Source organism: Zonotrichia leucophrys, chromosome 15 (genome assembly GCF_028769735.1).
Source record: "Zonotrichia leucophrys gambelii isolate GWCS_2022_RI chromosome 15, RI_Zleu_2.0, whole genome shotgun sequence".
Lineage (NCBI taxonomy): Eukaryota > Metazoa > Chordata > Aves > Passeriformes > Passerellidae > Zonotrichia > Zonotrichia leucophrys.
The window spans coordinates 6,854,765-6,882,406 of NC_088185.1; the positions used below are offsets into that span (position 1 = coordinate 6,854,765).

General features: G+C 44.2%; 2 protein-coding genes across 3 annotated transcripts; one reads left to right on the forward strand and one right to left on the reverse strand.

The window, feature by feature from the left end:
* The first annotated feature begins 193 nt into the window (after nucleotides 1-193).
* ANKLE2 (ankyrin repeat and LEM domain containing 2) lies at nucleotides 194-17,044 on the forward strand. The gene is made up of 13 exons (XM_064726885.1): nucleotides 194-512; nucleotides 3,921-4,355; nucleotides 5,303-5,494; nucleotides 6,310-6,503; nucleotides 7,323-7,511; nucleotides 7,814-7,936; nucleotides 8,281-8,347; nucleotides 8,987-9,168; nucleotides 10,527-10,633; nucleotides 11,478-11,671; nucleotides 12,281-12,962; nucleotides 13,101-13,232; nucleotides 14,082-17,044. Exons 1-13 carry the CDS (start codon nucleotides 248-250, stop codon nucleotides 14,293-14,295), a joined length of 2,976 nt encoding a protein of 991 aa, XP_064582955.1. The 5' UTR covers nucleotides 194-247; the 3' UTR covers nucleotides 14,296-17,044.
* Nucleotides 17,045-17,693: 649 nt separating this feature from the next.
* PGAM5 (PGAM family member 5, mitochondrial serine/threonine protein phosphatase) lies at nucleotides 17,694-26,696 on the reverse strand. Of its 2 annotated transcripts, none has more exons than XM_064726963.1 (6): nucleotides 26,416-26,696; nucleotides 23,284-23,462; nucleotides 21,926-22,051; nucleotides 21,437-21,525; nucleotides 21,036-21,166; nucleotides 17,694-19,276 (listed from the first exon to the last, which is right to left on the reverse strand). In XM_064726963.1, exons 1-6 carry the CDS (start codon nucleotides 26,670-26,672, stop codon nucleotides 19,126-19,128), a joined length of 933 nt encoding a protein of 310 aa, XP_064583033.1. In that variant the 5' UTR covers nucleotides 26,673-26,696; the 3' UTR covers nucleotides 17,694-19,125. The 2 variants fall into 2 exon arrangements, with proteins under 2 accessions (XP_064583033.1, XP_064583032.1); XM_064726962.1 differs by having other exon boundaries at nucleotides 21,036-21,169.
* Nucleotides 26,697-27,642: the final 946 nt, after the last annotated feature.

The following is a 27,642-nucleotide window of genomic DNA, read 5'->3' on the forward strand; positions in this document are numbered from 1 at the left end:
TGCGTGTTCCGCTCCCTCGGCCCGCCCGGCCCTTCCCCGCCGCCCGGGAGCCGCGGCCGAGCGGAGCCGCGGTCACGGTGAGGCCCAGGCAGGCGGCGGAGCCCCGTCAGCGCCGGGCGGAGCCGCCGCCGCGTCTGTTGGGGGGCGGGCGCGGGGCGGAGGAGCTGGGAGCCGCGAGGCCGCGGAGGTACCGTCCCTGAGGGCGTGCGGGCACGGCGGCGTGCGGCGGGCGGGCCGCGGGCCGGGCATGGAGCGGTGGGTCGGGGCCGCCGGGGGCTGGGATTCGCTCTGGGGAGCCGGCTGGGGCCGATGGCCGTGCTGGGAGCTCCTGGCCGCCTGCGCCGTCATCGGCGCCGTGGGCTGGCTGCTGCGGCTGCGGGACAGGAGGCCGGGCGGCCGCCGGGCGGCAGCGGCCGCCATCTCCTCCCCGACCCCCGTCGCGTCCCCGGCTCCCCACTCGGCCCCGGCGCCGCTCGCCGCGGGGAGCCAGCGCTGCAGCGGGAGCCGCCCAGGTGAGAGACTCGGGGGAGGCCGGGGGATGGTGCTGCCCCTCGCCCCGCGGCGGGGCCGGGAGCGGGCACCGGGCACCGCCCGGGGAGGCCGCGCGGCCCTGCCCGCCCCCCAGAGCCCGCGGGCCCCGCTGGGCCCGGCCCCGCCGCCCCGTTCCCCTTCCCGCTTTGTCACGGCCGGGCCTCGCCGGCTCCGGCAGGGGCGGCTCCGCCCCGGCCCCGCTCCCGCGGCCCTGCTGCTGCTGCTGCTTCTCCCGCTGCTCCCGCATCCCCCCCGCGCCCTGCCCGTCCGGGTCTAGACATAGGTGTGCCTTTCTCCTCCCTGAAAAGTTGCCCCTTTTCCCCCTCCCTTTTTTCTTTTCCCGTGCCTTATTTCAAGTTTGTTCAGCAGTTCCCTTTCAGCCACGTAGTTCAGAACTGGTGGCTCATTTGCCCACAGGCGGTACAGACAAATCACCCCATCGCGGAGCCACGGTTGCTCTAATATATGCAAATCCTATCAGCCGAATATGGCCAAAGACAGGATGTGACTCTCCATTCCTACCTCGGAAAAAAAACCAACAAAACCAACCCAGCCAAAAATAGTATTTTTCTTATATTATTCATTTATTGAAAGTAGTGAGAGTAGTGGCGTAAAATAATACTGCCATCCTTAGAAGTCAGTCGTTCATTCTGTCTGGGGTCTATTCTTAATTTTTTTTGGAAGCAGATTCTGCTGTTTCATTCTGACCCAGTGAGATAAAGGAGAATACAATTCTTGCCCATTCTGCCAGGTTTTGATTGATATGGAAGAACCCTAGAACATGTTGTTGTTAAAGGAGTTGTTCGTATTTGCAAAGGTAACTCACAAGGCCTTATGTGCTGAACTAGAAGAGGCAGCAATCTCAGTACTGGCTGTGCTCTGGATCATTTGTAGTTATATAATGCATTTTATGGTTCAAATAATCTCATTTTGCACCTGCACGTAACAAGTGGACAAAGGATTGTCTCAGTATGAGCAGTTGCTGTTTCTCAGGTTTGCAGGTCACACATTTTGTTTTGGACAGATTAAAATAGGTAATGAAATTAAAAACCAATATTGCATATCTAAATTAGCTGAAATCTCATTGTCAGAACACAAATGGATTTTGTGAGAGTTCTGTGTTGTCACTCCAACAATGTTTTCCCTATTTCCACACCTAACACCCTGTAGAAAACTCTTCATACTACCAGCAGATCTTAAACCTCATTCTTCACTGCTGGTCTGCTTTGCCATCTCATTTTGATTCAGTTGTGCCCGAGTTGTAATAGGTACGCAAAATAAATAACTTTTTTTTTTTTTTTAACAGACAAAATTTTGAGCACTAAGATTTAGGTACCAGGTTCTGTCAAAACATGAGAAAGCAGAGAAATCACTCCCTCACAGCATTTTTTTGCTTACCCACAAGGCAGGAAGGATTTTTGCATGTTCCTGTCTACTCTCCGTACATGAATTATATATATGTACAAGTCTGCTCTTCTGTAGAATGATTGTGCTGGTTCTGAGCCTTAAAAATAGGAGCATTTCTCAGCTAATTCTTTAAAGCATTATGTTGACTGCTCGGAGTGTTTTCACTGAGCTGTGTTTGCAGTGAACTTTCTCACCCCTGAGTTTTCATCTTCTTCTGGTTTTACAGTTATGCAGTCTCAAAAGGAAAATCCTTAGAATAGCAAGTTCGGATATTTTAATTGACCTTAGGGGCACATCCTTTAATTAAAACATACTGGTATCAAATTTTATTTAAAAAAATAGAAGATTAAGAATTGAAAACAAGTAAGAGGATCTTTCATATCTATTGTTGTAGTCAGACAGTCGAAACAGTGAGGTTGCTTGGAGGCTCAGGAATCACAGGGGAGCTACAATACCTTGGGGAAGTGGCTCAGCAGCATCAGCTGTGGCTCTGCTGCTCTTTGGTGGGGTTTTTAATTGGAAATATTCTCATTTCCCATTGTTTCAGCGAGATTCCAGTTAATACTTGTGAAATGTTCAGGGGCTGAGGTTACGTTGTTCTCTAACCACAGGCATTCAAAATAAGATATTCATAAAAAAAGAGACAGCTCCCAAAGGAAATGTCCCTCCAAGGAAACAACCCTCAAACTCACATGACTGTTGACTTGTAATAATTGAAGGACTATTGAAGTTTGGCATTAAGTACATTTTCATAGTGTTTCCTAATACTAGGAATGTGTTTGTTCTAACTCAGATTGCAATGAAACTTCATGTGGTGCTGTATTGATTGCTGCTGAAAGCTTCAAAAACTTACTGTGTGCATTTGGGTTTTTTAATATATGAAAAGTAGTCTTAAGTTTCATTAACTGAGGATGAAACCTAAAATTGAAAATAAAGTACTAAAACAGCCATACACCCTGTCCAAAGCAGAACAAGGCTCATGAGCTGGCAGTGCAAGGCAGGAGTGAAGCAGGCTGAGGGAATAGCACAGCTGAATCATTCCTGTCTGGAGCTTCCCTTCCTGAGCACTGTGTGCCAGGGGAGTGCCTGCAGGTACATGGCTGCAGTTCTGATGAAATAATGGGAAAGCTTCTTACATCTTGGAGCTGCCCAAATCCTGTGGTTTTCAGCTGTGTTTTTCAGAGCAAGGAATTTGTGTTGGCATCAGCTTGGTTTTCGTGTCTTGCTGACCAGTGTGGAAGCTGTCAGCGTGGATTACATGGAGGGACATGAGCCTGGGGAATTGGATCATAGCAGAGAGAAGGATGTTCCTTTGGAAATGGAGAAATCCTCCCAGCTTCTGTTTTCTGTTGGAGAGGGAGATCTGAAAAGATCAGTTGTTTTTGTCTTGTGGCTGTTTGCTCTCAAAACAGGCCTGGGAAACAACATGCTGTGTACATATTTCCAGCCTTGCATCACAGCCAGAGAAAGCCTGCCCTGAGTGCTGCACTGTGCTTGTCCCCATGACTTCTGTCAGCCACAAAGTCCTGAGGAAATACTAGAAATAGTTCTGTGCCTTTAGGAGGAGGTGCAGCCCCTTGTCTTGGGGCTGACTGGTGCTCCTGTCCTTGTGTTGCATTGCACAAATAAATTGTCCCTTCTTACCAGGAATCAAATATTTCTCAGCCTGTCATTAATTTTAATGAGTAAATGCTCTAGATTGAATTTTCACTCTAGAAGAAATTGAAAAAGGACTATCAAGAACAGAATATAAGCTGTCAATACTCTCTTAAGTGGTCGAGAGAGGAGGAAGTAAACTTGCTGTGGGTCTGGTAGCTTAAAAACATTGAATTGAAAAATTTGATTTTTCTGCACTGCAAGGGTCTGTTCAGAATCCCAAGGAATCACTAAGAGGCATTTTTTCCTTTGCTTTAGTACACCATTTAAGTAGCAGAAGAAGTTTTGGTTTTTACAATTTTTCTCCTTTTTTGCCTTTCCTGTAGGTGCAATAACAATGGATACAATATTATCCCGATTAAAGAAGCTCAGCCACGATGAGCTTAGAGAAGAGATTGTGAGAGCAGGACTGAAATGTGGGCCCATTACGGCAACTACAAGGTTTATTTTTGAAAAAAAATTGGCTCAGGCGCTGTTGGAGCAGCAAGGAGCCCTGGAGGAGGAAGGGTCTGCTCTGCCAGAGGAGGCTGCTGGAAATGTGCCAGTGAGTCACAACAGCCATGGAGGTGCTGCTGAGGAGGTGGACTTTGGGTACTGTGTGGGCCTGAACCCTCCAGAAGAAGATGCTGGGACACTCATGAACTGTTCAGCTCCAGCCCGTGGTGCTGGAGATTCACAAATCTCTGCTCAGACACCATCCAGAGATCCTCCACTGTTCTATGGTGTTTGCCCAGTTTATGATGACATACTGGCCAGGAATGGTAAATACTCACTTCCCTTATTTCCAGTGATAAAGCATTTTGGTTATGGCTGAGTAGAGTTCTTTTATGTAGCAGGTGTTCTGAACACCACTGCATTAGTATTGTAAGCATTGTTTGAAGTATTTCTTTGTTCCTATAAATAATATTTATTCTGAGGCAAAGAAACAACAGTTCAAGACATCCCAGGTGTTTGCCTTTGCAGTTCCTGCATATGAGGATCCTCTACCCTGTGTAGCTCAGATGGAGAAAATTATTTCTTATTGCTACTCTTGGACCCATCCTGTGCCTTTAATCCCTCTCAAGAATAAAAAGTAATCCTGTAAATAAACAAACAAAAAAAAATTATATTGTCATCAGTTGAAGCTTAAATGATCTCTTCTAAAAGTTCTCACATCTTCCTTTCTGTTCCTGACAGGAGTAGAGTAGTGCACAGGATTATTTCCTCTGAGACAGTAGTAAGAATTCTTACTAAGAAAAGGTACATTAAGATATCCTTATTTGAACAATATCATTTAAAGGAGAAGAAGAAGGATTTGTTTATTATCTAAGATACTCTGTAGAGATCTTAAAGTTGTGGATCAGTTACAAAGTTGGTCTTTGTGAGCAAGGCAGCATCAAAAGTGATGCAGGGTGAATTAGCTGAGTTTGCTTTTCCATCTGGAAGTGAAATGCTGTGTTGAAGGTGGCCCATCCCTTAAAGGGTGTTGATTGATGGGAATGGCTGAGCCCTGTGCAGGGATCACCTGGTATTGCCTGGAGAGTGTGGGAGGCTCCTGCTCAGTTTCCAGGGGACAAGATTTAAAAGGACTTTTGACTTTTATGTCACGTTTGGAAGAGAAACGATCTGAGACCAAAGCTGGAATGATAGTGTAGGAGTTCTGTGATCTGTCTAGGAGTTGAAATCTGAGATTATTGAAACAATCTAACTGTGGTGGTTCTTGTTGCAGAGAGGATACATGTTTATGAAGATAGAAAGGAAGCTCTCCAGGCTGTTAAGCTGATTAAGGGTTCCCGTTTTAAAGCTTTTACAAACAGAGAGGATGCTGAGAAATTTGCTAAAGGAATCTGTGATTATTTCCCATCTCCAGGCAAGTCCTCTTTATGTTTGTCTCCAGTGAAAATGGGATCATTTAACAGAGGTAAGTGGGGAACTTCATCTCTCTACAGTAGATGCAATAGACAGCATTGATTTATTTTTTTGTGAGAGAAGCAACAAATGCTTTACCAATACGCTAATAACAGAAAAAATTCAAAGGTGAAGCACTGAATAAATTGAAGTTTAAGAGAACTTTTATTTTAAGTATAGAAATGTTGAACATGTGGAAAATGTTTTAAATGTAAAGTATACCATGGCTACTCTTCTAAAGCTGAAATGTAGGTAATGGTCTGCATGGATACCTTGCTTAGTATTCCGTGGTCATATTTGTTAGGATTCGGTTTTACTCATGGACTTCAGGATTTTCAGGTTTAGCAAGATGCTGATAAAATTGCACAGTATATTCAAACTGTACTCAGTTCTTAAGTAAATTTGTAAGTTCAGAAATAAAACGGTGAGCACTGATCATATTTCACAGTGTTCCCAGTTGCTAGATTAAAGTGATTTAGGATTTATAGAACTGCAGAAGCAATTTTAACAATCAGAAAATGGTTGTTTCTTGCTGAATTTTGCTTTTAAATTTGGATGGGAGCAGACTGGTAATTACAAAGTTTACCAGTCCCTATTAAAGTCTGAAACACTTTTACAAGTTGATTCATCATTTTCCTCTCCCTCCCTATTACTAACAACTAGTGTATCTAAATGTCTTGTTATTGAGTTGTTTCCTTACTCCTGTGTATTAAAGATGCCAAATTAATACATGGTTTAGATTAAAAGAATAATTTTCATGGCCTGGATGTGCAGATGGTGATCACTGGAAAGAATGTATCTAGAAAGGAGTGATTTGTGTGTTGATAGATGGTTTGTGCTCCCCTGAGAGTGACACTGCGAATAAGGAGAGAGCCAACAGCTACAAAAGCCCACGGACTCAGGATCTCACAGCCAAGCTTCGGAAAGCTGTGGAGAAAGGAGACACAGCAACGTTCTCTGACCTTATTTGGAGTAACCCTCGCTACCTGATCGGCTCAGGAGACAACCCAACCATTGTACAGGTGAGAAACCAGCAATAAAACAGGAAAATCTGGGTTCTGGTTAGTGATGTAGCTTTTGGGGCCTGAAAGCAGAAGTGGAAGGAGTGATGTTTGCTGCTCCTCCTTCAGGACACCTCGTTGCACCCAGCGCAGGTTTCTGTGTTCACTGACAGCAGCTGGGGCACGTCTGTGAGTCACCCTGAGAGCTGCCTTTGCTCCAGCAGAGCTAAAGGAACCGAGTGTGCAGTTCTTCAGAGGAGGAAGAGGTGCATTTAGTAGTGCAAGGAATAGTTTTGGCTTCTTATTCTTTGGTCTCCTCCAAGTAATTGCAATCTTTTTTAAAACAGACTAAATGTAAGGACCAGGCTAGGGCCTAGGCTGTAATTAGGTGTTCCTATAGCATTGCTTACCTAAGCACCTCTATTAAATTCCAAAACCATGTATAAGGTGCCATTTAGCAAACACTGACTATCTCCAACTTGCATCAGACCAGCTTTGTGAAGTTGTTGAAATTTTTTATGTAATATAGCAAAGCAGTTGAATTTTTTTATATCTGTACCCATTTTCCTGCTCTTTATCTAAACTGAACTTCCTACCTCCCTTTATTGTGTAATATCTTGATGTATTTTTTGCCACATTCTTTCCTTAAATAAAGGCACTGAGTGTAAGAATAATTTCATTAATTATAAAATTAATATGGGTGTAAAGATAAGTCTTTACAAAAATATCCATATAAAACTCCATGTAGGACCCCATGTTCACAGTTAAATCAGTTACATCTCTGGGTGTAAGAAAGCTGTTTAGATGGAGATTCTTTCTAAAACTGGTCTTTTTTTCTAGGAAGGGTGTAGGTACAATGTCATGCATGTTGCTGCCAAGGAGAATCAGCCTGCTATCTGCCAGTTACTGCTGGACACTCTGGAAAATCCAGAATTTATGCGGCTCATGTACCCAGATGATAACGATGTCATGTTGAAGAAACGCATCCAATATATTGTTGACCTTTACCTGAACACTCCAGATAAAATGGTAAGATTTTGGGGGTTTACATGTTTATTATTATTATTATTATTATTATTATTATTACTACTACTACTACTATTACTGGAAGGGGTTAAGGGAGACTGAAAGAGAACAGAAGGGGAGCTGTCCATGAGTTCTGTGGGTTTTGGTAATCATTATTCTGCACTATGGTGGGAACAGATTTGTTAAGAGCTAAGATAATTAGTCATGACATGTATTTACTGTCCTCAGTCTCAAAATTAAATGTGTGGTATTGACTTTATAATCATTCTAAGTGCATATGAATATTTTTCTTTTTCCCACTGCAGTGGTTTGATACTCCGTTGCATTTTGCTTGCAAGTTTGGGAATGTGGATGTGGTTAATGTGCTTACCTCACACCCAGCCATTGTAAAAAACCCAAGAAACAAATATGATCAAACTCCAGCAGAAGTAAGTCTCTCCATGTCCACAGCAAACCCAGAAATGTTATCCTGATCAGAATTTTTCATATTCACACATTACTGACTACCATAGAAGACTTGTAGTAAGGTGCTAGTGTCATAATTAAAGAGTAAATTCTGTATAACATCAAAAATATTTTATGCTGATTGTGTCTTTGGAAAAGTTTTAGAATTTATGAAGTTGGATGTATTTTAGTTGCTCTACTATGAATTAAAAGTACTGGGTGAGATGGGTGGGGGCCAATAATGTGATTGTTTAGGAAGAACACACATTGCAGTTGATATGAAAATGAGGTTACTATGCTGCCCTAACAAGTACAATTATATTAACAGGTAGTCTGTGAAAGAAGCAAGAACAAATCTGCTGAATTGAAAGAAAAGATAAAAGAGTACTTGAAAGGTCTGTATGCAGAGTTTTGTACTATATCAGGCGTGTATTTTGCCTCTTGGCTGTCTCCTGTTTGCTTTCTGTAGCATTTGAGTTTATAAATGATGCTGCTGTACAGTGCTCTGAAAACCAAAGGGAAATTCTAACATTGAGCAGGGACAGAGAACTTTTTTGTCTTTTAAATGACAGTCAGAGCTCTTAATGTATGGATCACAAGGTTGCCCTCATGGCTTTGTAACATAGGCAAGGCCCTGATTCTGTAAGCCTGGAGCAGAGTGTTCAGTCTAAAAGAAACAAAAACCTTTTGCAGGGCAAGAGGTGTATCTCTCATGCTGGGGAGTCCTGTCAGTTTATCATTTCCTTGAGGCAGAATTTCTCTGATTTGTCCTGTGTGTGTTTGTAAAAGGAGGATGGGAAATTTGTTAAAGACCCTGAGAGAAGGGCTTTATGGATTATTGCAGGTGTTTTTGTGTTTGAAAAGAGAAGGGAACCTACACTAAAACGTGATCTGTAATCACTGGAGCAGTGAGTCTGAATTACAAGTAGTTTTACTAAGATGGTTCTGTGTACGGGTGCATTGGTAGTCCAGGAAGAAGCAGCAGACTGATGTGACAGAAGCTGAATGAGAAAGCTCTGTCTGATTTATTGTAGGTCACTATTATGTGCCCCTCCTGAGGGCAGAAGACAATTCCTCAGCCCCGGTCATTGGGGCCCCGTGGTCGCCCGACCAGACGGACGATGGCCCCCAGAGAGCTTGGCCTAAATACCCTGGCAGCCCCAAAGACCCAGTGCTGTCCATCAGGGCTTTTGCAGGCCCCATGAGCCCCTCAAAGGTAAGGAGAGAACTCCCTGTGGCTCCAGTGCCCATGCTGCTTCTTTTTGTGAATAAAGAAAATCCCCACAGGGTTCCCAATATGCTGTAGCTTGTTCTTGGTACAGATTGTGGCTCTCTCTTTGCTGAGGAGATGGATCTTCCTCCATGGAGAAGCACAGAAACTTGTAAATATTTTTTTTTTTTTATTGCTGAAAACAGAAATGTGGTGTAAATAAGAAGAGCAGAAGTTCAGTAAAAAAATTTTCTTTTTCCTCTTGACATCTATTCAAAGAGTACCTTTGGCAAACCTTTCAATTCTTACAGATAATTGCTGTAACTCTCTAACCTGAAGCAAAGCCTTTCAAAGCAGCTTTAAATCAGTTTTAAGAACCTTAACTGTATCTTTATCTCATTTCTAGAAGTTGCCACTGGATGATAACCTCTGCTTGTTGAATTAACATAAATATATTTTTCTAGATGGAAAAACTGACAACCAAGTAGTAGGTGTTGGGGTGGTTTTGGAAATGTATTGACTGTATAGTGGAAAAGCAAAATCTTCTGTTTTCAGAAGGAATACTTAGATATCTGTTAAATATATTCCAATTTACTGGTGTTTGACTCATTTATTTAATGTGAACATGCTACAAATATAACAGCTTTAGAAACAGTGAATAAATACAGTGGAGGACTGATGGTTGCATTCTTTAAGACTGAGTTCTACCAAAATGCTTAATGCTTTTTCTTCTAAAAGTTTTTGATCAATTTTCTGTTCAACTGACAGAAATTTAAATATTATTTGTACTCCAAAAAATATTCTCTAGGGTATAAACAGTTCATAATTCTTATTGCTGACATGTATTTTTAATGTCTGAATGTAACTCTTAGTCATCATTGTGATCCTTGTCATATAAAGTTAAGTGCAGGATTTTGCAAAAAATTTCCCCTGAGGCATTCCAACTTCAAAATAGACAGCACGAATTTATTCTAATAATTGTAGCAAGTCTGTACATAAAAAATATCCCCTTTGCATCCTAGGAAACAATGACCAGGAGGCATTTGTAATTAAATAGAATGACATGGCAAAATCACAAGACACTTCTGTTTCCTGCTGCACACACATTAAAACCAGGCAGATGTGGTGTCTGTGCAGTTGATTTTCAGATGATTATGGTACATTTTGGTCCTTCTCTTTGATGAGCAGTGTAGAGATCAGAGTAACCACCAGTAGTGAAAGGAGTAACTTTAGATCCAGTGTGAGATCCTTCCTAGCTGGAGTGGGGACAGCAAAGAGCTGAACATCTGTGGGTACATGTGTAGCCAGCACTGAGTTAGTTCATACTGTGGGGTCGTTTTTGAATTTGTTTCTGTTTTTTAAAGGCTGAAGAATTTCGCAGGCTGTGGAAAACTCCACCTCGAGAGAGAGCTGGCTTCTTTCACAATGTCAGGAAATCTGATCTGGAGAGAGGTGTTGAAAGAGTTGGAAGGTATCTAAAAGACTGTCAATATAAAAACTTAATAACAGAGCATGTAAAAGCAAAAGACTGTGCTGAGAGTACGTACAGGTATTACTCACTGCACAATATCTTGGGGCAAAAGCTACTGCAGAAATATTTAATGAAATATTTTGCAGTTGGATTTTTACTGGTTTTTTGTGTAAATAAGATAGTTAAAATGTGAGACCTGGCTTTCTTAGCTTTGGCAATATTTTAGCTGTTATTGATGGTATGTATAGAATGCTTTTCACAGATATTTACTTGCCTCATTGTCAGATCTAAAATGATGCATAGCCTGTTTGTTCTGTGAAAGTGAGGGATTGTTAAAAGGGAGCAGAATGAAAAGATCCTAATACAAATTTGCTGTTTTATAAAAGCTGTGTGTGTGTGGTGTGTCCTTGCAGCTAAAATACCTTCTACCAGCAACATATGGAAAAAATAATTTGTTCAAAGCTGACTGCATTTCATTCTTTAAAATAATCCCTCACTTCCTCCTCCCTCTCCCATTCCCAAATAGAAAAAGCTGGTGCATGCAGTATCAGTGGGGATTTTTCTGTTTGATGTCTAGATACAGTCAGCTTAAAGATAGCAATGTTTATGCTGCCAACTGTAAAAATAGTAGATGAAATGTGAAAAATGCTCTAGAACAAATGAGGTGATACTGTGATTGCTAAGGATGTGTGTGCTTTTGCAGACTGTTGGTTGTGGTGGGATTGTGTTGCCTGGTTGCTCGTTTGTGCTCCTGCTTGTAGCTGTTAAAATGTGATCAGAAAAGTTGTTGTCAAACTGATATTTATGTCTTCACAAATGATTCGTTTTATTTTATTTATTGCAGGGAGTTAGCTCATGAGCTGGGGTTCCCGTGGGTTGAATACTGGGAATTTCTGGGCTGTTTTGTTGATCTGTCTTCCCAGGAGGGGCTGCGAAAGTTAGAAGAGTACCTGAGTCATCGTGAAATGAGCGAAAAGGCTCAGCCAGAAACAGGGGAAAATGAAACCTGCAATAGATACAAAACTCCACATCCCTCTGGTAAGAAAAGGGCAAATGCTGCAAACAATGGGTTGTACCTGGGGAGAAGAGAGACAGAAAAAGCTTGGTGCCCAGGGGAAGCAGTATTCACCTGTGGTGGTTGCTGTTATTCATCTGTTGTCCAGACAGTCTGAGTACAGCATCAGAAAAAGAGCCAGCTGTGAATGTGGAAGTACAGACTTTATCTTCCATGTGAAGTAGTTTATTTGAGTGTACACCCAAATGAAATCCCTGTAAGAAAACCTCTGTCTTCAGAATGTTTTCACTCAGAGCACTTGGGCATTCATCTTAAAGTATAGAATTTTGTAGTCCACAGATATGGAATAAATAACATTTTAAAAATAAAAGAATAATTCTTTACAACTGTGAACCTGAAAAGACACAAGAAGCAAAACCCAGGAAAGCTTTTATACCTTAAACCACTGCTTGCCTTGTGTATATTTTGCATTTGTTGCTTTAGTCAGGTTAGTTCTTGCTGTTACATACAGTCAGAGAGGTCTTCAGGAAATAGAATAAGGCGTAAGGATTGTGCATTTTTTTCCTAGCTTATGTACTTGACATTCTGTTTAAAGTCTTCTTATGTGTTGCTCTTGTTGAAACTGTTCACAGGTAAAAGCAAAAAGTCCTGCAATTCCATTTCTGTTGGAGCATTTTTGGATGAGGATGATGATGACATGAGCTTAGAAGAAATTAAAAACAGACAAAATGCAGCACGAAATATCAGCCCCTCTCTGGTGTCCAAGGAGCCCAGCATTGATGCCATTGGAGATGCTGAGTGTGATATCCTGTCCATGGAGTGTGCAGGAAACATCATAGAGACCTCAGCTCACCCTCGGCACTATGAGAAGGGGGCTGCTGCCAGCAAAAATGGGTTTTGCAGTCCTGTGTCCAGTAAAAGGATCATCAGTGACAGAAAGCAGCTGCATGATGGGTCAGAATGCCTCATGTCACCTGTTTCCAATTTGATGTCAGAATTTGAAGGCCTGTCATTCCAAGAACAAGAGGTTGCAGGAGTATCTCATAAAATCACTAAACAAACTGAGAATGAGGGAATTCTGGACAAGACCTGCTCTGCAGTGTCACTGGCAAGTTCTTCTGAGCCAAGTGTTACAGGAAAACATGGAGAGACCAAGTTAAGGACAGACCACAAAATATCATTAGAAAAGGAGAGAGTGTCCAGAGAATCTGGAATTCAGACTAGGGAGTCACAGCAACGTCAAGAACTTTCCTCCCAGAAGTTTCTTGCAAAGACTTCACCCACAAACGACAATTTAAAGTTATTCCTTCTTGGGTAAGAATTGCCTTATTTAACTCCTATTTGCACAGACAGTCTCTTTGCTTATATAAAGCTAAGGGTTTGGGGATTGGGTGTTTCATTGCCTGAACAAATACATAGTTCTCTTTTCATCTAGTTCTGTTTCCATTCTAGGGAGCAGCCCTCAAAGCTGGATGGTGATGTCTTAGCAGCTATAGAAGGAGCAGAGATTGATCCCCAGAAATTCCCGATGATTTACAAATGGAAACACGCAGTGCAATCCTACTCCTCATCTGACAGGCAAAGGTATTGCTGCAAACTCAGTCACAGGAGCTGGAGTACATTTTTAGCAGATCAGCTTGAATAGCAGATTTTCAGGCCTTGTTGCCCCCAAACCCATATTTTAAATTCAGCAGAATTAACTGTGTTCTGAAGTTAATCACCAAAGCCTTTTTTTACTGGTGTCTATTGATAAGGAGTTTCCTGATGTTTCCTGATGAGTCATGTTCTTTCCATTCTACTGCTGTCCCAGGTAACTTGAGCATGAGCCCACAGACAAATCAGATGTGACCATTTTCCACTTGGCCAGTGTCTCACTTTGCTGATTTGGTACTTGGATCCTTCACTGGACTCAGTGATAGCTGTGCTGTTGGTTTGTGATTCAGCCTGTTGTTGATGCAGTGCAGGAATGTTGTGTTTGTTGCCTTGTGGTACTTAGATTGTGCTGAGGGATATTGAGATGAATTTATTATCTTTATGCATCTTATTAAGTGGTTTTATTTTTACTCTTTATTACCCCAGTCCAAAATAACTGTTCATGTGAAGGATGGTGTGTGTCATCACGGCCATTTTGAAAGACTTGATGTCTTACTGATTTGGGCAACACAATCTGTATAGAATATAGAATCTAGAATATATAGAATCTATAATATAGAACCTAGAATATATAGAATATAGAATATTGGGCAACAATCCATTTAGAATATTTCATGCTCTTCCTGTTCCTTCTCTTCTTCCAGATCTGTCTCTTACCAGACAGGATTTTTCTCAGCTGGTGCATTGGTTCTGAGATCTAAAGTCACTCTGAGTTGAAGTGCTGCTCTCGCTATTGCAGTTTGCTTTAAAACGTGTGCAATGACTTCTGGTTTCTTTCAGTTGGCCAAGTCCAGCGTTGAAGGCAAGATTCCAGTCCCAATCCATGGCTGCTGGTCTTCCAAATGCTTCAGTGTATCCTAGTTCAGGAAGAAACAGTCCCATCCCAGGGAGCCCGGGGAAGCACGGCAGCTCCTTCCCTCCGGAGCCCGGCAGCCCCGGGCGCTACAGCCCCGCCTGCATCCTGCGCTGCTTTGCGGAGCCTCCTGCCCACTAGAGTGCAGCTCCTCATCCTGGGACTTCAGTTCTGTTCTCATTGGTAGAGTGGAGGAAAAACTACAATGTTACTAAGGTGACATGAGGTTTGTACTCAGCTATTTATTTTTCCTCAATTGAGGACAACTGTATGTTTAAATAATGGAGTATCTGTCTTAATGCCACATACGAGGTAGATTATTACTGGTGATAAGCAAGAAGTTTGTGAGTGCAGTTGTCCAGTAGCTGAATTAACCCTTGTTGCCAGTACCACAGTGGGCTGAACTGTCCTTAGCAACGGTGGGAATTGCTATCACTCCTTATCCTCATTGTAATGAACACACAGCCCTCAACTGCCTTTCTTGACCTTGGATAGTCGAGGAAATGCCTCATCAGCAAATAGAATGTGGGAGAGGAGATTGATGGCAGAAATGTTCTCCTGCTTGCAGGGGGAAAAGCCTAAAGCATGCCTGGTGATGTGAGGAAAACTTTGCAGTGTGGAGCAGGGATGTGAAGCCCTGAGCAGAAGCAGAGAGTGTTTGCAGCCAGCGGGGCCGGGCAGTTGATACCCACAGCCACCCTCACCTGTGTGTCCGTGTGTGTGTGCACAGATCTGCACAGAGACCCTCGGGGCTGTTACAGACACTGAGATCTGAGTGCTTAGAAACAGGGCACTGTAGAAACTATTGGGATTCCTTTAGTGGTAGTGGAAGATTTAAGGAAAAGAAAAGCTTAGGAATTAGCTGGTTATTTTTTCCCCAGAGAAGCTATTAACACTAGCAGATTTGAATAGTTATTACACAAAAGCACATCAGCAATAATCTCAGCAAATTTACCAGCAAGATACTTTATCTTAATGGTCTGGTTTGTAATATATTAGCATGGTAGCCAGTGGCCCAGGAGGTGGCTATTTCCCAGCTGTAAAGAGAGAGGACTAAGGACAAAATATTTTTATGAAATCTGAGCTTTTACTGTGTCTCTAGTGTTGATGTGGTAATGAGTTTTTGTTACAGCAGTCAATAATTTTATTCTGCAGCCTTCTGTAAGAATGACTTGTTTTGACAGCGTGATGCTGAGAATAAGAAAGCTTTTCAAAACTCCAGAGAGTTTTCCATATCAAGCCTAGTGCTTGTAATGTTGCATGAAAGGCTTCCAGAAACAGCTCTCTAGTTAAAAAAAAAAAAAAAAAAGAAAAAAGACCTATCTACTGTTACAAGATAAATCTGATCAGAAAATGAAGTTCTGCAGGACTGTGCTGGTGAGAAGGGCTGGGTTAGGGTGGGCTGGTGCCAGTCAGTGAGAGCTCAGGGGCACCGAGCGGAGCAAACACGGGGGGGGCGGGAGGGGCTGGCCCGGCTCCCCCGGTCCCACCCAGCCCTCGGGGCCGTTCCCGAGCCGGGGCTCTCCCGCGGCAGTGACTGTTCCACACAAACTGTGCACCCTCACAGCTTCGTGATTGCTACAAACCTAAACACTGCACTTAATGCTTTTGCAAGCTCAGTAGTGCCTTTTGTAATATATTTTTTTAATTAAATTTTTTGTTCTTTTGGAAGTTTTTTTTAAAAAGTGGCATCCACTTACTATGGGCAGATAAAATACAGTTTTTCTCTGGGCTTTCTGAACAGGATGTCTTTTAATGTCTCTAAGTTGGATTATTTGGTGCGATAGCTCTCCATGGGGGAGAGACTCCTCTTTTAGAAATTATTTAAAAAATAAAAAAAAAAGGCATATTTTACGCTTTTGTTAAAATTGAACCTAGTTCTATGGAGCTGGACATTAGGAAGAGCTACTTTACATAAATGCCTCTCATTCAGTCATATTCCAGACAAGTACCAGGGGCCTGGGGGGTGTCTTACTTTAGGAAACATGTTTTAATAAGCCCAGAATCAAAACCATAACCTTCTGTAATAAGTATGTTACCTGATTTATTTCATAAGGGTTTTTTGTTGGGTCGTTTTTTTAATTTTTTATTTTTATGTAGCAGGCTTCATGGTCTCAAAATATTTTAATATCCCACATACATAGAGATTTACTCCAAAAGGATTGAGATTGGCGTTTTGGGTTTGTTTCTTTTTCTGGGTGGTTGGTTTTTTCAATAATTTATTGTAAATTAGATCTTTATCATTCTGGAGAAATTGATCAGCTGATGTAATTGCCTAATACCATGTTAGAGCCAAAGTGCTGGGGGAAGTTGCTGTGGGGGCAGCTGCTGTTCTGTGGTACAGCAGCATTGCCCTTTGCTAAGAGTTTGTTACTGAGCCAGGAGACTGATACTAACACTCTAGTTCGTTGTCCTTTTTACTTTTATGCTTTGCTTTATTTTTTTAATATTTAAATGTATGTTACTGGTATGTACATGTAGCCAGACACCCCCCACACACCCAGCACATCCTTGCCTTTCACTTTGTAATGTTGTTTTGGTTCAGTCAGGAGAGTATTTTTTTAACTGTGTTATATAATGTGCATTAGTCCAGTTGTACTTAAAAGGTCATTTTTCTAACAATGTGTTACTTCAGCTATGACAGAAATAGCAACTTATGCAGCAGTTTGATCATTTGTGATTTTGTGAAGAAAGCCCTTCAACACTGAGCCTGTGGAGACACTTTAAATCAGTGATAGTGCTTGAATTGTGTTTTCTTGGCCAAAAGTTCACTTTTAAAGGTGCAAAATAGCTGTGTTTTTGTTGGTTGTTTTTTAATTAGCAAAGTGTCATGTTAAAAATACAGAAGTATCCCACTTTCTATTAAAATCAAATAAATAGCTGAAATGAATGGCTGTGTTGAATATGGGATGTGGGGAGGAGGAGCTGGGCATGGCAGGGCAACTCACTGGTTTGTCCAGGCCTTGCTTGTCCAGTACCTGCAGCTTTTGTGTGTGTGCACAGTGACAATGGACTACACCAGCAAAGACTTCAGAGTCTGACAGTGTTGAAGAACTCAGCCTATGGTAAAAAAGGCATAATTTTAAATTTCACACTTTCCATCCCCACCTTAAGTGTCACCAAAACTATGGTTAATTTCTGTACCTGTGCAAAGAGGTGTTGTGTCCTCTGGTTGCCCACCAAGAGCTCATTCACTGACACAGGGGATGTGTGTGTGTGAGGGTACATGTGCACCCACCCAACACTAAAAATCACAGAATTTTCATCTTACAGCTGCTGGTTCCTCGTGGTGGTGACACAGTCCTGCAAAGGGCTGTGCTTAGGCCACAGCAGTTCCCCTCTTGGGCACCTCTGTGGCTGATGACAATTAACTGCTCTGGCTCCCACCTCCAGTTTACATTTCAGGTGGTTGGTGAAAGAGCTGTTGCCCTGAGCAGTGTGGGCCACACCAGGTCCTGCACCAGCAGTCCCTGCAGAGCTCCAGCCACACCTGCTACCTCTGCCCATGCAGCCATTCAGCTGAAGAGACAGGAAAGACAGACAGACCAAGTATTTTATTCAAAACTTTAAAAAAGTTAATAGACAAAAACTGATAAATTATTCTCATTGCATCAATGAGAGATACATCATGATGGTTTCCTCTTGCCCCCCACACCTTACACTACACAATAATGTCTGTTCCCTACCCTACTCCTTGAACTGATCCTGATGTAGCAGCATTCAGTATCAAGCCCTTAAATCCTCTTCTCCATAGGCTGTGTGATTATGCTTCATACAGCTCTGACAGGAGTAAGTTCAGCATTTCATCAACATCCTTATTGATCAGAGAATCTGTCAAACAAGTTAGTTACATCTGCTGTCCTACTGTTAACTGAGCCAGGCTTCTGCATGGGCTCAGGGTAGCCAGCAAGCTCCAGAATGCTTCTGAGCCCTCCCCTCCCACAGGCCCAGCAGCATCAGAGCTGTCTGAAGGGGCCCTTGGAGCCTTCTGCCCAATGCCTGTCCTATACACTGGCCCTAGACAGCCACCCCCTGGCCACTGCTCACCATGCTGGCAACAGCAGTTTGCTGCAGGGCTGCAGCACCACTACCCTGAACTCACTGGTGGTATTGCTCTACTCTGAAAGTAAGGTATCAAACAGTGGGAAAGAGCACTCAAAAATATATCAGTAACTGAAAGCACTTTGAGAAGACTGCTGCTTTCCTTTCCTCCCATCTTACTGCTACAGCCTTCTCCAGACCATGTTTTAGTTAAAGGCTTTACAAGACTGAAAAATATTCTTAAGAACATCTTAAAGGACATCCTGAGGATGGTGGAACACTTAATATAAGCAGCAGTTAGTTCTAGCACCACAGCTCTGAGGCAAATTTTTTTTACCCTCTTTCCTTCATGCTCATAACCTCCAGGCACAGTTTACATGGGCTTTTTGGGGGCAGAGGGGAACAATGACACAACATCAACATACACACTCAACAGCTTACAAAAACTGAAGCTTTATCCCTTTGTCCTTTGGACAGCAGAATTCCCTGTCTGTCACTTCTGCAGGAGCTGGAACAAGCTGGCTCACCTTTGTTTTAGCTGCAGTGTGATACAAGGCTGTTCACACACCAGTCGCTTTCCTGCACAAGAAAAACACCCACAGGAGCAAGCTTTGGTTAGAGAAATTCACAGCGGGGTGAGGGAAAAGTCAGTGCTCTTGCAACTGCTGAGCAGACATTCAACCTGTATTTCACAGCTCAGCTTCGAGTTTTGGGGAATACTTAAGGACTGGACATGTTCAGGCTTACAAAGGTTTCTTCTTTTCCGGACTGAAAGGCAGACATGGATATGAAGGAGGAATGGGGCTAAAGGACATTTTAAGACAGCATCACACCCCAACGTAATAAAAATCTAGTGGTACTGTAGCAGGATGTGCTAGTGCAAAGAGACTAGAGGCAGCTCCTGGACAGCCTTCCAGCCATTTGGCTCACTCAGGTGCGTGTGATTTTGTCTGGAGGCATGAAACCTGTGTCACCCAGCGTTCGAAGGGCCACTCTGCCGTTGGGACGGATCACCAAGTGCGTGATGCTGCCGTTGTTGAGGGACAGTCGCAGCCAACCCTCTGGGGGGAACTGCAGGGCTCTGGGGACAGAACACACACATCAGTAATTCATCAACAGCTGGATTAACAAGCCCTCACAGCATCCCCTTCTGTCCCAGATAAGGGGGAGAAGGAGGGGGAAACTCAAAATTGGTGGGCATAGTGCAGCTTGTACCAATGCCCCCAGTCAGCCTTGGAAAAAAGCCTTTTCTTGTGGAAATGCTGTAAAACTACAGCATTGGTAATTGGAGCAGGGCCAAGCGTGCCCTTGGCTAAGCAGAGCCCAGCAGATGGGTGTGATTACTGCTGACAGGATTAGTTCAAGTGGACAGAAGGCAGCAGCTCCACACAGGGAGGCTGCCAGGAGTGCCCTGAGCAGCCCCTGAGCCGGGGCAGGGATGGCCCAGCCAGGCTGCAGCACCACAGCACTGAGCAGGTGGGACAGCGCTGCCTCAGCACCCAGGGGCTGCCTGAGCAGAGAGGACCTGGATGTGGCAAACAGTGACTGTCACACTGCATTTCAGCCACACCCCACAGCAAAGGCAGTGACACAGGATTCCCTCCAGTGTCCTGCACACACCTAGGGAAGAAATTCACTGGAACTACTTTCAATGAGCTACATAATTCCCCAGGAAGGACAAGTACATTGTGCCTTCCACAGAAACACAGCATCACAGCTGGTCTGCAGCCATTCTGAATTTCCTAACTCAACAGCCTCAGGAGCTCCATCAATTGTATTAAACAGCTGGAAAAAACACCATGTTGCACCAAACAGCTTTTGCCTCTGATACTGAGGAATAACTTTGTTTTGGCTCTTATGAAACTCTTGTGGAAAGCTTGAAAAATTAAATTCCAGCTACAGCCAAGCTAGATTTGAAGGAAATATTACATGGATTGTGTTCAGTTGTACTACCAGATTCACTGCACAGAAGAGACATTAAAATGAAGAGGAATGCAACAGCAAAGAGAAAAGGTATGTAAGTATTTGAGATAAAGCCCTGGCAGGAAAAATGTGGTATTTTTTAGCACAGGAAAGAATAGCCTGTTTACGTGATCAATAATTTCAAGTATAGCAATTTTGAAAGTATAGCCCACAGAGCAGACAGGCTAGCATTTACCTAGCTCAGCTAAATAAAGCTAACTGAAACTGTTGTAGGTATTGATCAGATTAAAGTTTAATCACATCTGTCCTGCTCACGACAAATTATCTTACAGACAGTGCTTTGTTGATGGGGAAGAGAAATAAAATAGACTCAGCTGACTGGATACAGAGACAGGCAAAGATCCAGAACTGTTTTCTCCATTATGAACAACCCTGATGTTATGAAGGATCCACTCTCCCTCTCCCTTTAATGCAATACTGGATGGTACTGCAAAGACACACTAATGCAACTTCAACATAACTCAAAAATATCCATGAGTAAAGAATTCCCAAAATGGAATCAATCTTTAATTATGTAAGCTCAAATTCATGTCACCTCAAAGAGATGCATCCAGTAATGCATCTATTTGTAATGTTTTCCAACAGGCACTACCCTCAGGTTTATGGAAGCAGAAGCATGTAGTAACTAAAGTAACTGTCCAAATGTACAAAAAAGGTTAAGTTTCACCGACTTAGCCATTTTTGCTTTAGAATTAGAATGAAAGTGTTCTAATTAACAAATGTACCCTGATGAAGTTGCAGCAGCAGCTGCTCACAATGCAGGCACTGATCTCCAACACTTCAAAGAAGTGAAACCAAGGCATCTCCTCCCTCAGTGGTGGATCATCCCTGTGGGATGGGCCCCCCAGCAGCCGTACCTGCAGACGATGTAGCGGATGACGTTGGCGTGGCACACGAAGATCTCGTAGCTGTCCTCCTCCTGCTTGGCGTCAGCTCGATGGATGAAGTTCCGGAAGGCGGCCTCGATGCGAGCGCCATCTTCGTAATACTGCTGGGGGCACAGGTGCACACAGCTCACAGCAGCACTGCCTGCCCCGCACTGCTCCACAGCTCCTGCCACTGCCTGCACCCGCGGGCTCAACTAATGCTCGAGGACTGCAGGTTACTCTAACTGCCCTGCACACTTACTGAGCAGGAGGGAAGAATGCAGTTATCTAAGGGCTGTGATAAAAACATCAGCTCAGACACTGCCAGTTATTGCTACTGTCCAAACCCCCAAACCATAAATAAAAAAAAAACTTCAAAAAAAAACACTTACCACAGCTTCTGGTTTCCAGTGGGAGACTGGAGGGTCTGGTTCTATAGGTGCTCCCTCTCTCAGCAGATCAGTACTGATTTTTTTGACTCCTGAAATATTAGATACACATTCAGAAACAAGTTGTTCACATGCCATTACAAACAGCCCCACAACTCTACAATCAATACATTTTTCACAGTCTTTCTTTGAGGAAGGCTTACTCTCCAACATGAATCTCTCCAACAAAACTGTTTTGCCATCAGCAAGACAGCTTATTCCAACTGAACAGAACAGGCTGTCTGTTACACTTTGAAAAAGTGTATTTGTACTTTTAAAGATAATTTGGAAACAAGCAGAATTACATCTGTAGGTTTCTTTATAAATACAGACATTCACACAGGGCTGGGAAATGGCTAAATAACATCTCAACCTTAAGGACAAGCTTGGAATTCTACTGGAAGCAGTTTTAAAGGATCAGAAGTCAATGAAAAATTAGGGGAAGTTTCTTACCTGGGAGATGTTTGCTTATAATTTCAGTTGTTTCAGTTGCTCTGGTCATGGAGGAGTGGATAATCTGATCAAATTTTAATCCCAAGCTTGCCAGCCTGCGTCCAGTCAGTTCAGCCTGCTCTCGACCTTACAAAGCACATTCATTACATAAATTGGTGACACTCCCATTAGAACCTCACACAAGCTACCAAGAGAGCTGTGCAGCTGATATAAAAGGTCTACACTGATGCTGGGCTTTTTCCTTTCAAAAAGCAACTGGAAAACATTTTCATCAGAGCCACTACTCAGGCCAAGCTTACTGGTTGGACAATTTCAAGTCATACTTGCATCAGTATGAAAAAAAATATTTGTTTCAATTAGGAAAAAAATCCCCAAAGCTTACTCAGCAACTCAGTACTTTCACTGAAATACTCAATATCCCTGCCAGCCCCATCCCCAGGAAGCAACAATCCCCCTCAGGCCTGCAGTGTGCTGTTGTTGATAAAGGCAACACCAGCCTGGCACAGCTCACAGCACCTGGGCAGCCTCAGGCAGGCTCAGCCCACCTTTCAGGCAGCCAGGTGAAAAGACAACAGACAGGTTAAGTCACTTACTTAAAGCACAGGATGAGACAGGATTAACATTGTGCTTTGTTACCAGTTTAAGACTGCACTTGAGGCCTGCAATTAGCATTTCACTCCTGTTTTCACACCAGTAATTGAGATGTGGGTGGGAAAAAAGTCCACAGTAATAATTCTTCCCCCTCTGAAAACAGTGTTGGCAAATATATAATCAAGGAAGTGTTCACTGCTTTTCAAGTACATTATTAAAAGTAATGCTAATTAGCATCTGAGACCTAGTGACAGGATCAGGGAGTTAAGATTAACACAGACAAAGGTTATCCTCATTTCATGTCAGTGATTAGCAGTACTCCCAGAAACAGTGACAAAAGTACAATGTATTTAATTATAAACACTCCAGCTGGAAGTCAGAGGCGTTTTCTTTTTAATAAATCAGCAGATTAAATTAAGAAACACAAGAAAAATCCATCTCAATGAAGTTTAAAGCCACAGCCCTTAGGAATTACCTCAGCTGGCACGAAAGTTTGCTAAAGCAACCTTAAGATAATTTGGAGTTTCCTTTGACAAGTTTCTTTACAACTGAATGTGTTCAGAACTCTCTAAATCACATCTGAATGTCTGGATCAAAACTGAAGAAAACAAACTTATTGATGACATCTTTCTGCCAGAAAGGAATACAGAAAACAGAATGAGGTTTGGCAGCAAGACCCAGAACAGTGCTGAGTTACTGACCTGTATCATCAGGTAAAAAAATCATTTCCTCAAGATGCAAAGCACGATGCTGCTGGTGGTACCTACCCAGTGGGGTGAGAGTCCTGTCCTTGTCAGCCCGGCCATCCAGGTGGTACTGGGAGTGCCTGATCAGGAATATGTGCCTGGTGGCTTTTGCTTTGCAGTGGTCCAAGCGAGAGGCGAGCTCTTCCTCCCCGGTTTCTTCATTTTTCTTCTTGAGGTTGACAAGAGCCAGTGGTTCACGTCTAAACAAACAGATTTAAAGAGTCATTTTTAGATAGGGGAGACTATGAGGCAGGGGATTTTTACAGATAAGTAGTCTTGCCTTAATTCCAGACATGGCTGAAGAACTAAAACTGACAGTTTAGTCACTCGTATCATGAAACTGATTCAAACCTTTGTGCAAAAAGTAAAAATAAATGCCTGCATTTATTTTAAAAAAAAAGTTAATGTCATGGGTTGAAAGGCCTAACGTGACATAAGTAAATTTGCCACTTAGTGCCAGCCACCTGAATTAATTATTGGGGGGAAAAAAGCAATGAGCAACAGAAAAACTTGTAGGGTGTAACAGTATGGTTTTTGACAAGAAAAACTAACCAGGAAGGATACCCAGGAAAAGAGGAAAAGGTGATGACTGACCATTAAAGAAAGAAAATGCTTCATGTCTAAAAGGCCCTGTGATAACACCTACAAAATTTGCACTTTATCAATCCCATTTACATCAAATGACTAAAAAGTCATCCCCCTTAACAACATCCTAGAAAGACTCTGACCTTCTTCAGTGCACATTGAGAATTATTTTCTGCTTTAAACTGGGTCACATCAGGTCTCTCCAGTAAAATTTTTATATTTCAGCCTGGAGTGTTTTACTTATCCTTTCATCTTTTCAGCACTCCCTCCCCTCATGCCACTTTAATCTCTCTTCCACTTGTCACAGTGCACACGAGCACCCAGCTCTGCACATCACCAGACAGCTGACCCGGCTCCTCCTGAGGACAGGGATCTCCCCTCTCTCTGCTATCACAGTTCAGTGCTGCAGATCTCCCAACCCTGCACCATCAGCACCAACCCTGCCCAAACCTTCCCTGCTCTGGGTCTGGGCCCTCTCTGCACTGATCCCCCACCCATTAATGCAAATCCTTTTCTATGTCACTCCACCTCAGAGGGTATTTTATTCATACCACACCTCACTTCTTCCAGTATTGAACTTGTTTATTTGATGGTAAGATTTTTTTTTAATGAAAAATAATTTTTATTCTGTTTGGGACAAAGTAATTTGTTCACAGAAAATTGCTGCTTCCCACACCTACTTCTCACAGCAAGACTGGCTGTGCAAAGCCCTCCTGCCTCCATTTTGCTTTACTGAACACAATTTCCATTAGACAGTGAGGCTCTACACAGTCCTCAAGCTGTTACTTCCTCAGCAAGGCATTAAAAATGAAACAACAGGCCAGTAACAAGAAGTTCTATTGCTACTTCACAGGATACTTTTGATTCACTGGAAACTAAACTGCTGGCAAGACACAATAGGAAAACAAAAAAAAAAACATCTTTAAAATCAATTCAAGCACATTAGTAAAGCAGCAAGGGGAATAACTCATCTGATGTCTGCCATTATGTATTCCACATGAACGAAACCAGACCTGTCCTCTCTGAGAACTGAGCTGCACAACTCCTGTGCAAGTGGCAGAGACCAACATTCCATGTGTGATACCCTGTCAGACCAATAACAAGTTTGGTATTTGCATTTGTTTGTTTCAAACTCGAAAAGCCATTGGTCGTTAAGAATATTGCAGCATCTATTTATCTGCTCAAGACTTGACTTTCTAAACATTCCCTGCCCCCAAAGAACAGTGGTCAGATATTCTGTGTATTTATAAACCATTTAACAACTTTGCACATTAACTGCTTCTGCCAGTAACATCCAAAAGTCAAGATTAAGATTTCAAGCAGGCACAACCTAAGGCACAACTGGTAGACCACAGGCAGCAGAGAACAAATTGATCTGGGGTAAGTAATGTATTCCGCTGCCACTGTTTGCACACTGTGACAAATGGTGGTTGGCTGTCCTGACCTGCTAGGAAGTATCTGGCCATGTTTGCTCAGGCAGTGGTGACAGCTCTGTAAGCTAAAGCACAATCTCTACTTCCTGGATTGGTTTAAAAAAAATTACTTGAGTCTGAAAGTACTGTAGAATCCTTGAAGAAAATCAAGCATTTAGCAGAAGCAGGAAGGCCTGGAGCTGCAGTTAAACAAGCAGCTTTAGTACCTCCCTCAGTATAATTGTGTAACCAGCTGTAACCTTATTTAATGAAGGTATTTTTATCACTGGGGTGTACATAGCCCTATTTACATGAGCATTTGATCCTGTAGCCTCTCAAAAATCAAAATGATGCATTATACAATAAAAATCTGTTAGTGCTTAGGTTTGGATTTACTATGATTAAGCTGGAGCCTGACATAAGTCTCCCCTGGGAGATAATTCTACCAGACCGAAGCCAAATGAGCCAAAGCTCCATGCAGATATCTGCACGTTCTAATTAAAGATTCAGAAAAATGTAGCCAACCATTGCGTGAATGTTTCAGCGCTGAAGAACACGAGTGAGCTTGGTTCAAAGCCCACTGCCTTTAGAGGGATTTCAGCCCAGGCAGCTCCATGAGCAGCAGGCCCCGTGCCTGCCCCAGCACGTGAGAGCGCCTGGCATCCACAGGGAGCTGAAAACCCTGCTGCAGACACTCAGCAACACCGAGGCACGGCTGGAAAATAAATAAAAAGGACAAGCTTCTGCCCAGCTTACATTTATCACAAGCCTGAGGCTTGGCAGTCGCGCTGGCGGAAAGCATCAAATAAAGGGATCTGCACAGGGTAAGTGTCCGAGCTGTCTGAACAAAACCCAGCGCCCGCTCATACCTCCAGCGCTCCACGGGTGCTCACGAACTTCAGCTGGATTCTGCTCTGAACAGGTCGCCACACGGAATTTCACCGGGAAACGAGTCCTGTCGAGCCGGGGGCTGCTCCCGTGGGGACCCGGGGCCTCCCGACCCCCGAGGGGCCCCGCCCCGAGCCCGCTGCCCCCGGGGCTCCGGAGAGGGGTTCATGGCAGCTCCCGCCGCCCCCGGATCCCCCCGGCCCCTCAGCACAGCCGCGACCTCCCGGGCGAGGAGGCGGCCCCGCCACCGCAGCCCGGCCGCGCCCACCTGTCCCAGTTGCTGTCCCAGTAGCTGCCGCTGCCGGCGGGTCTCTCGATCCAGCCGGCGGTCGGCGGGCAGGATGCGGTGGGCGGCAGCAGCAGCAAGCCGGGCGGCGCGGCGGAGGGCACGGCGGAGCCCCCCGGGCGCGGCTCGCTGTCGCCACCGCCACGGGCCGGCTGCTTGCCCACGACGACGGCGGAGAGCAGGACGGAGCCGCCCGCCAGCCCGCAGGCGGCGAGCGCCAGGGCGCGGCGGACCGACATGGCGGGGCGGCCGCGTGCCCCTCACCGGCGAGCCCGCCCCGCTGCGCCCCGCCCCGGACGGAGCGCGGTGCGGGGCAAGATTCCTCCGCGAACGGGGAGCACGGCGCTGCACGGACCCCCCCGAGCCCCCTGTCCCTCACAGACCCTCACAGGCCTGGCCCGGGCCCCTCTGCCCCAGCCGCGGTGCCCGCGGAGCTGCGCCCGCCTCAGGCCGGGCTCAGGGGCTGGTCCTGCCCGGCCGCTCCCAAACCGGTTTCCACCCCAGGCGGGTCACCGAGTACGGCTCGGCAGGGAATTCCCGCCAGCCCTGCCTGGTTTAATCGCCTGATGCGGTGATCAATCAACCTTCAGGGTGGAAAAGACCTGTACATTAAGTCCAACCATTAACCCGGCACTGCCGAGTCCGTCATATTTAATTATAAGCCCTGAGCCTTATCACTGTGCCCAGCTGCTCCTCAGTACAACAAAAACCAGGAGTGCTGGAGAGGGTCCAGCACAGGCCACAAGGTTCATGAGGGGTCTGGAGCCTCTCTTACGAGGGCAGGCTGTGGGAGCTGGGCCTGTTTAGTTTGAAGAGAAGACTCTTTTTCACTTGTGCCCACTGTTGGGATAAGGACCAATGGCCTTAAACTGAAACACAGAAAGTTTCACCTCAACATGAGGAAGAACTCAGAGCACTGGGACAGCTGCCCAGGGAGGTCGTGGGGTCTCATTCTGTGGAGACGTTCCAAACCCACCTGGATGCGTTCCTGTGTCACCTGTTCTCAGTGACTCTGCTTTGGCTGGGGGTGGGACTGGATGATCTCCAGAAGTCCCTTCTGACCCCAATGAGTCTCTGATTCTGTCATACAGGAATAGATCTCTCACAGGCAGCACTGGGTCCCTGTGGTTTGGGAAATAAAAGCGGTCACCAGCCAGAGCCGAGCTGGCAGCACCCACCCGGGCATTTCCTTCCCATCTCTTGTGCCTC

Excerpts from the sequence above, each read along its gene's own strand:
- PGAM5 (XM_064726962.1), bottom strand. The coding sequence starts at position 26,672 with ATGTCGGTCCGCCGCGCCCTGGCGCTCGCCGCCTGCGGGCTGGCGGGC. Across the intron at positions 21,170-21,436 it reads ACTGGAAACCAGAAGCTGTG|CAGTATTACGAAGATGGCGC; the intron begins GTAAGTGTTTTT and ends CTGTGCCCCCAG. Across the intron at positions 19,277-21,035 it reads ATCCGCTACATCGTCTGCAG|AGCCCTGCAGTTCCCCCCAG; the intron begins GTACGGCTGCTG and ends TTCTGTCCCCAG.
- ANKLE2 (XM_064726885.1), top strand. The coding sequence starts at position 248 with ATGGAGCGGTGGGTCGGGGCCGCCGGGGGCTGGGATTCGCTCTGGGGA. Across the intron at positions 513-3,920 it reads CTGCAGCGGGAGCCGCCCAG|GTGCAATAACAATGGATACA; the intron begins GTGAGAGACTCG and ends CCTTTCCTGTAG. Across the intron at positions 4,356-5,302 it reads TGACATACTGGCCAGGAATG|AGAGGATACATGTTTATGAA; the intron begins GTAAATACTCAC and ends TTCTTGTTGCAG.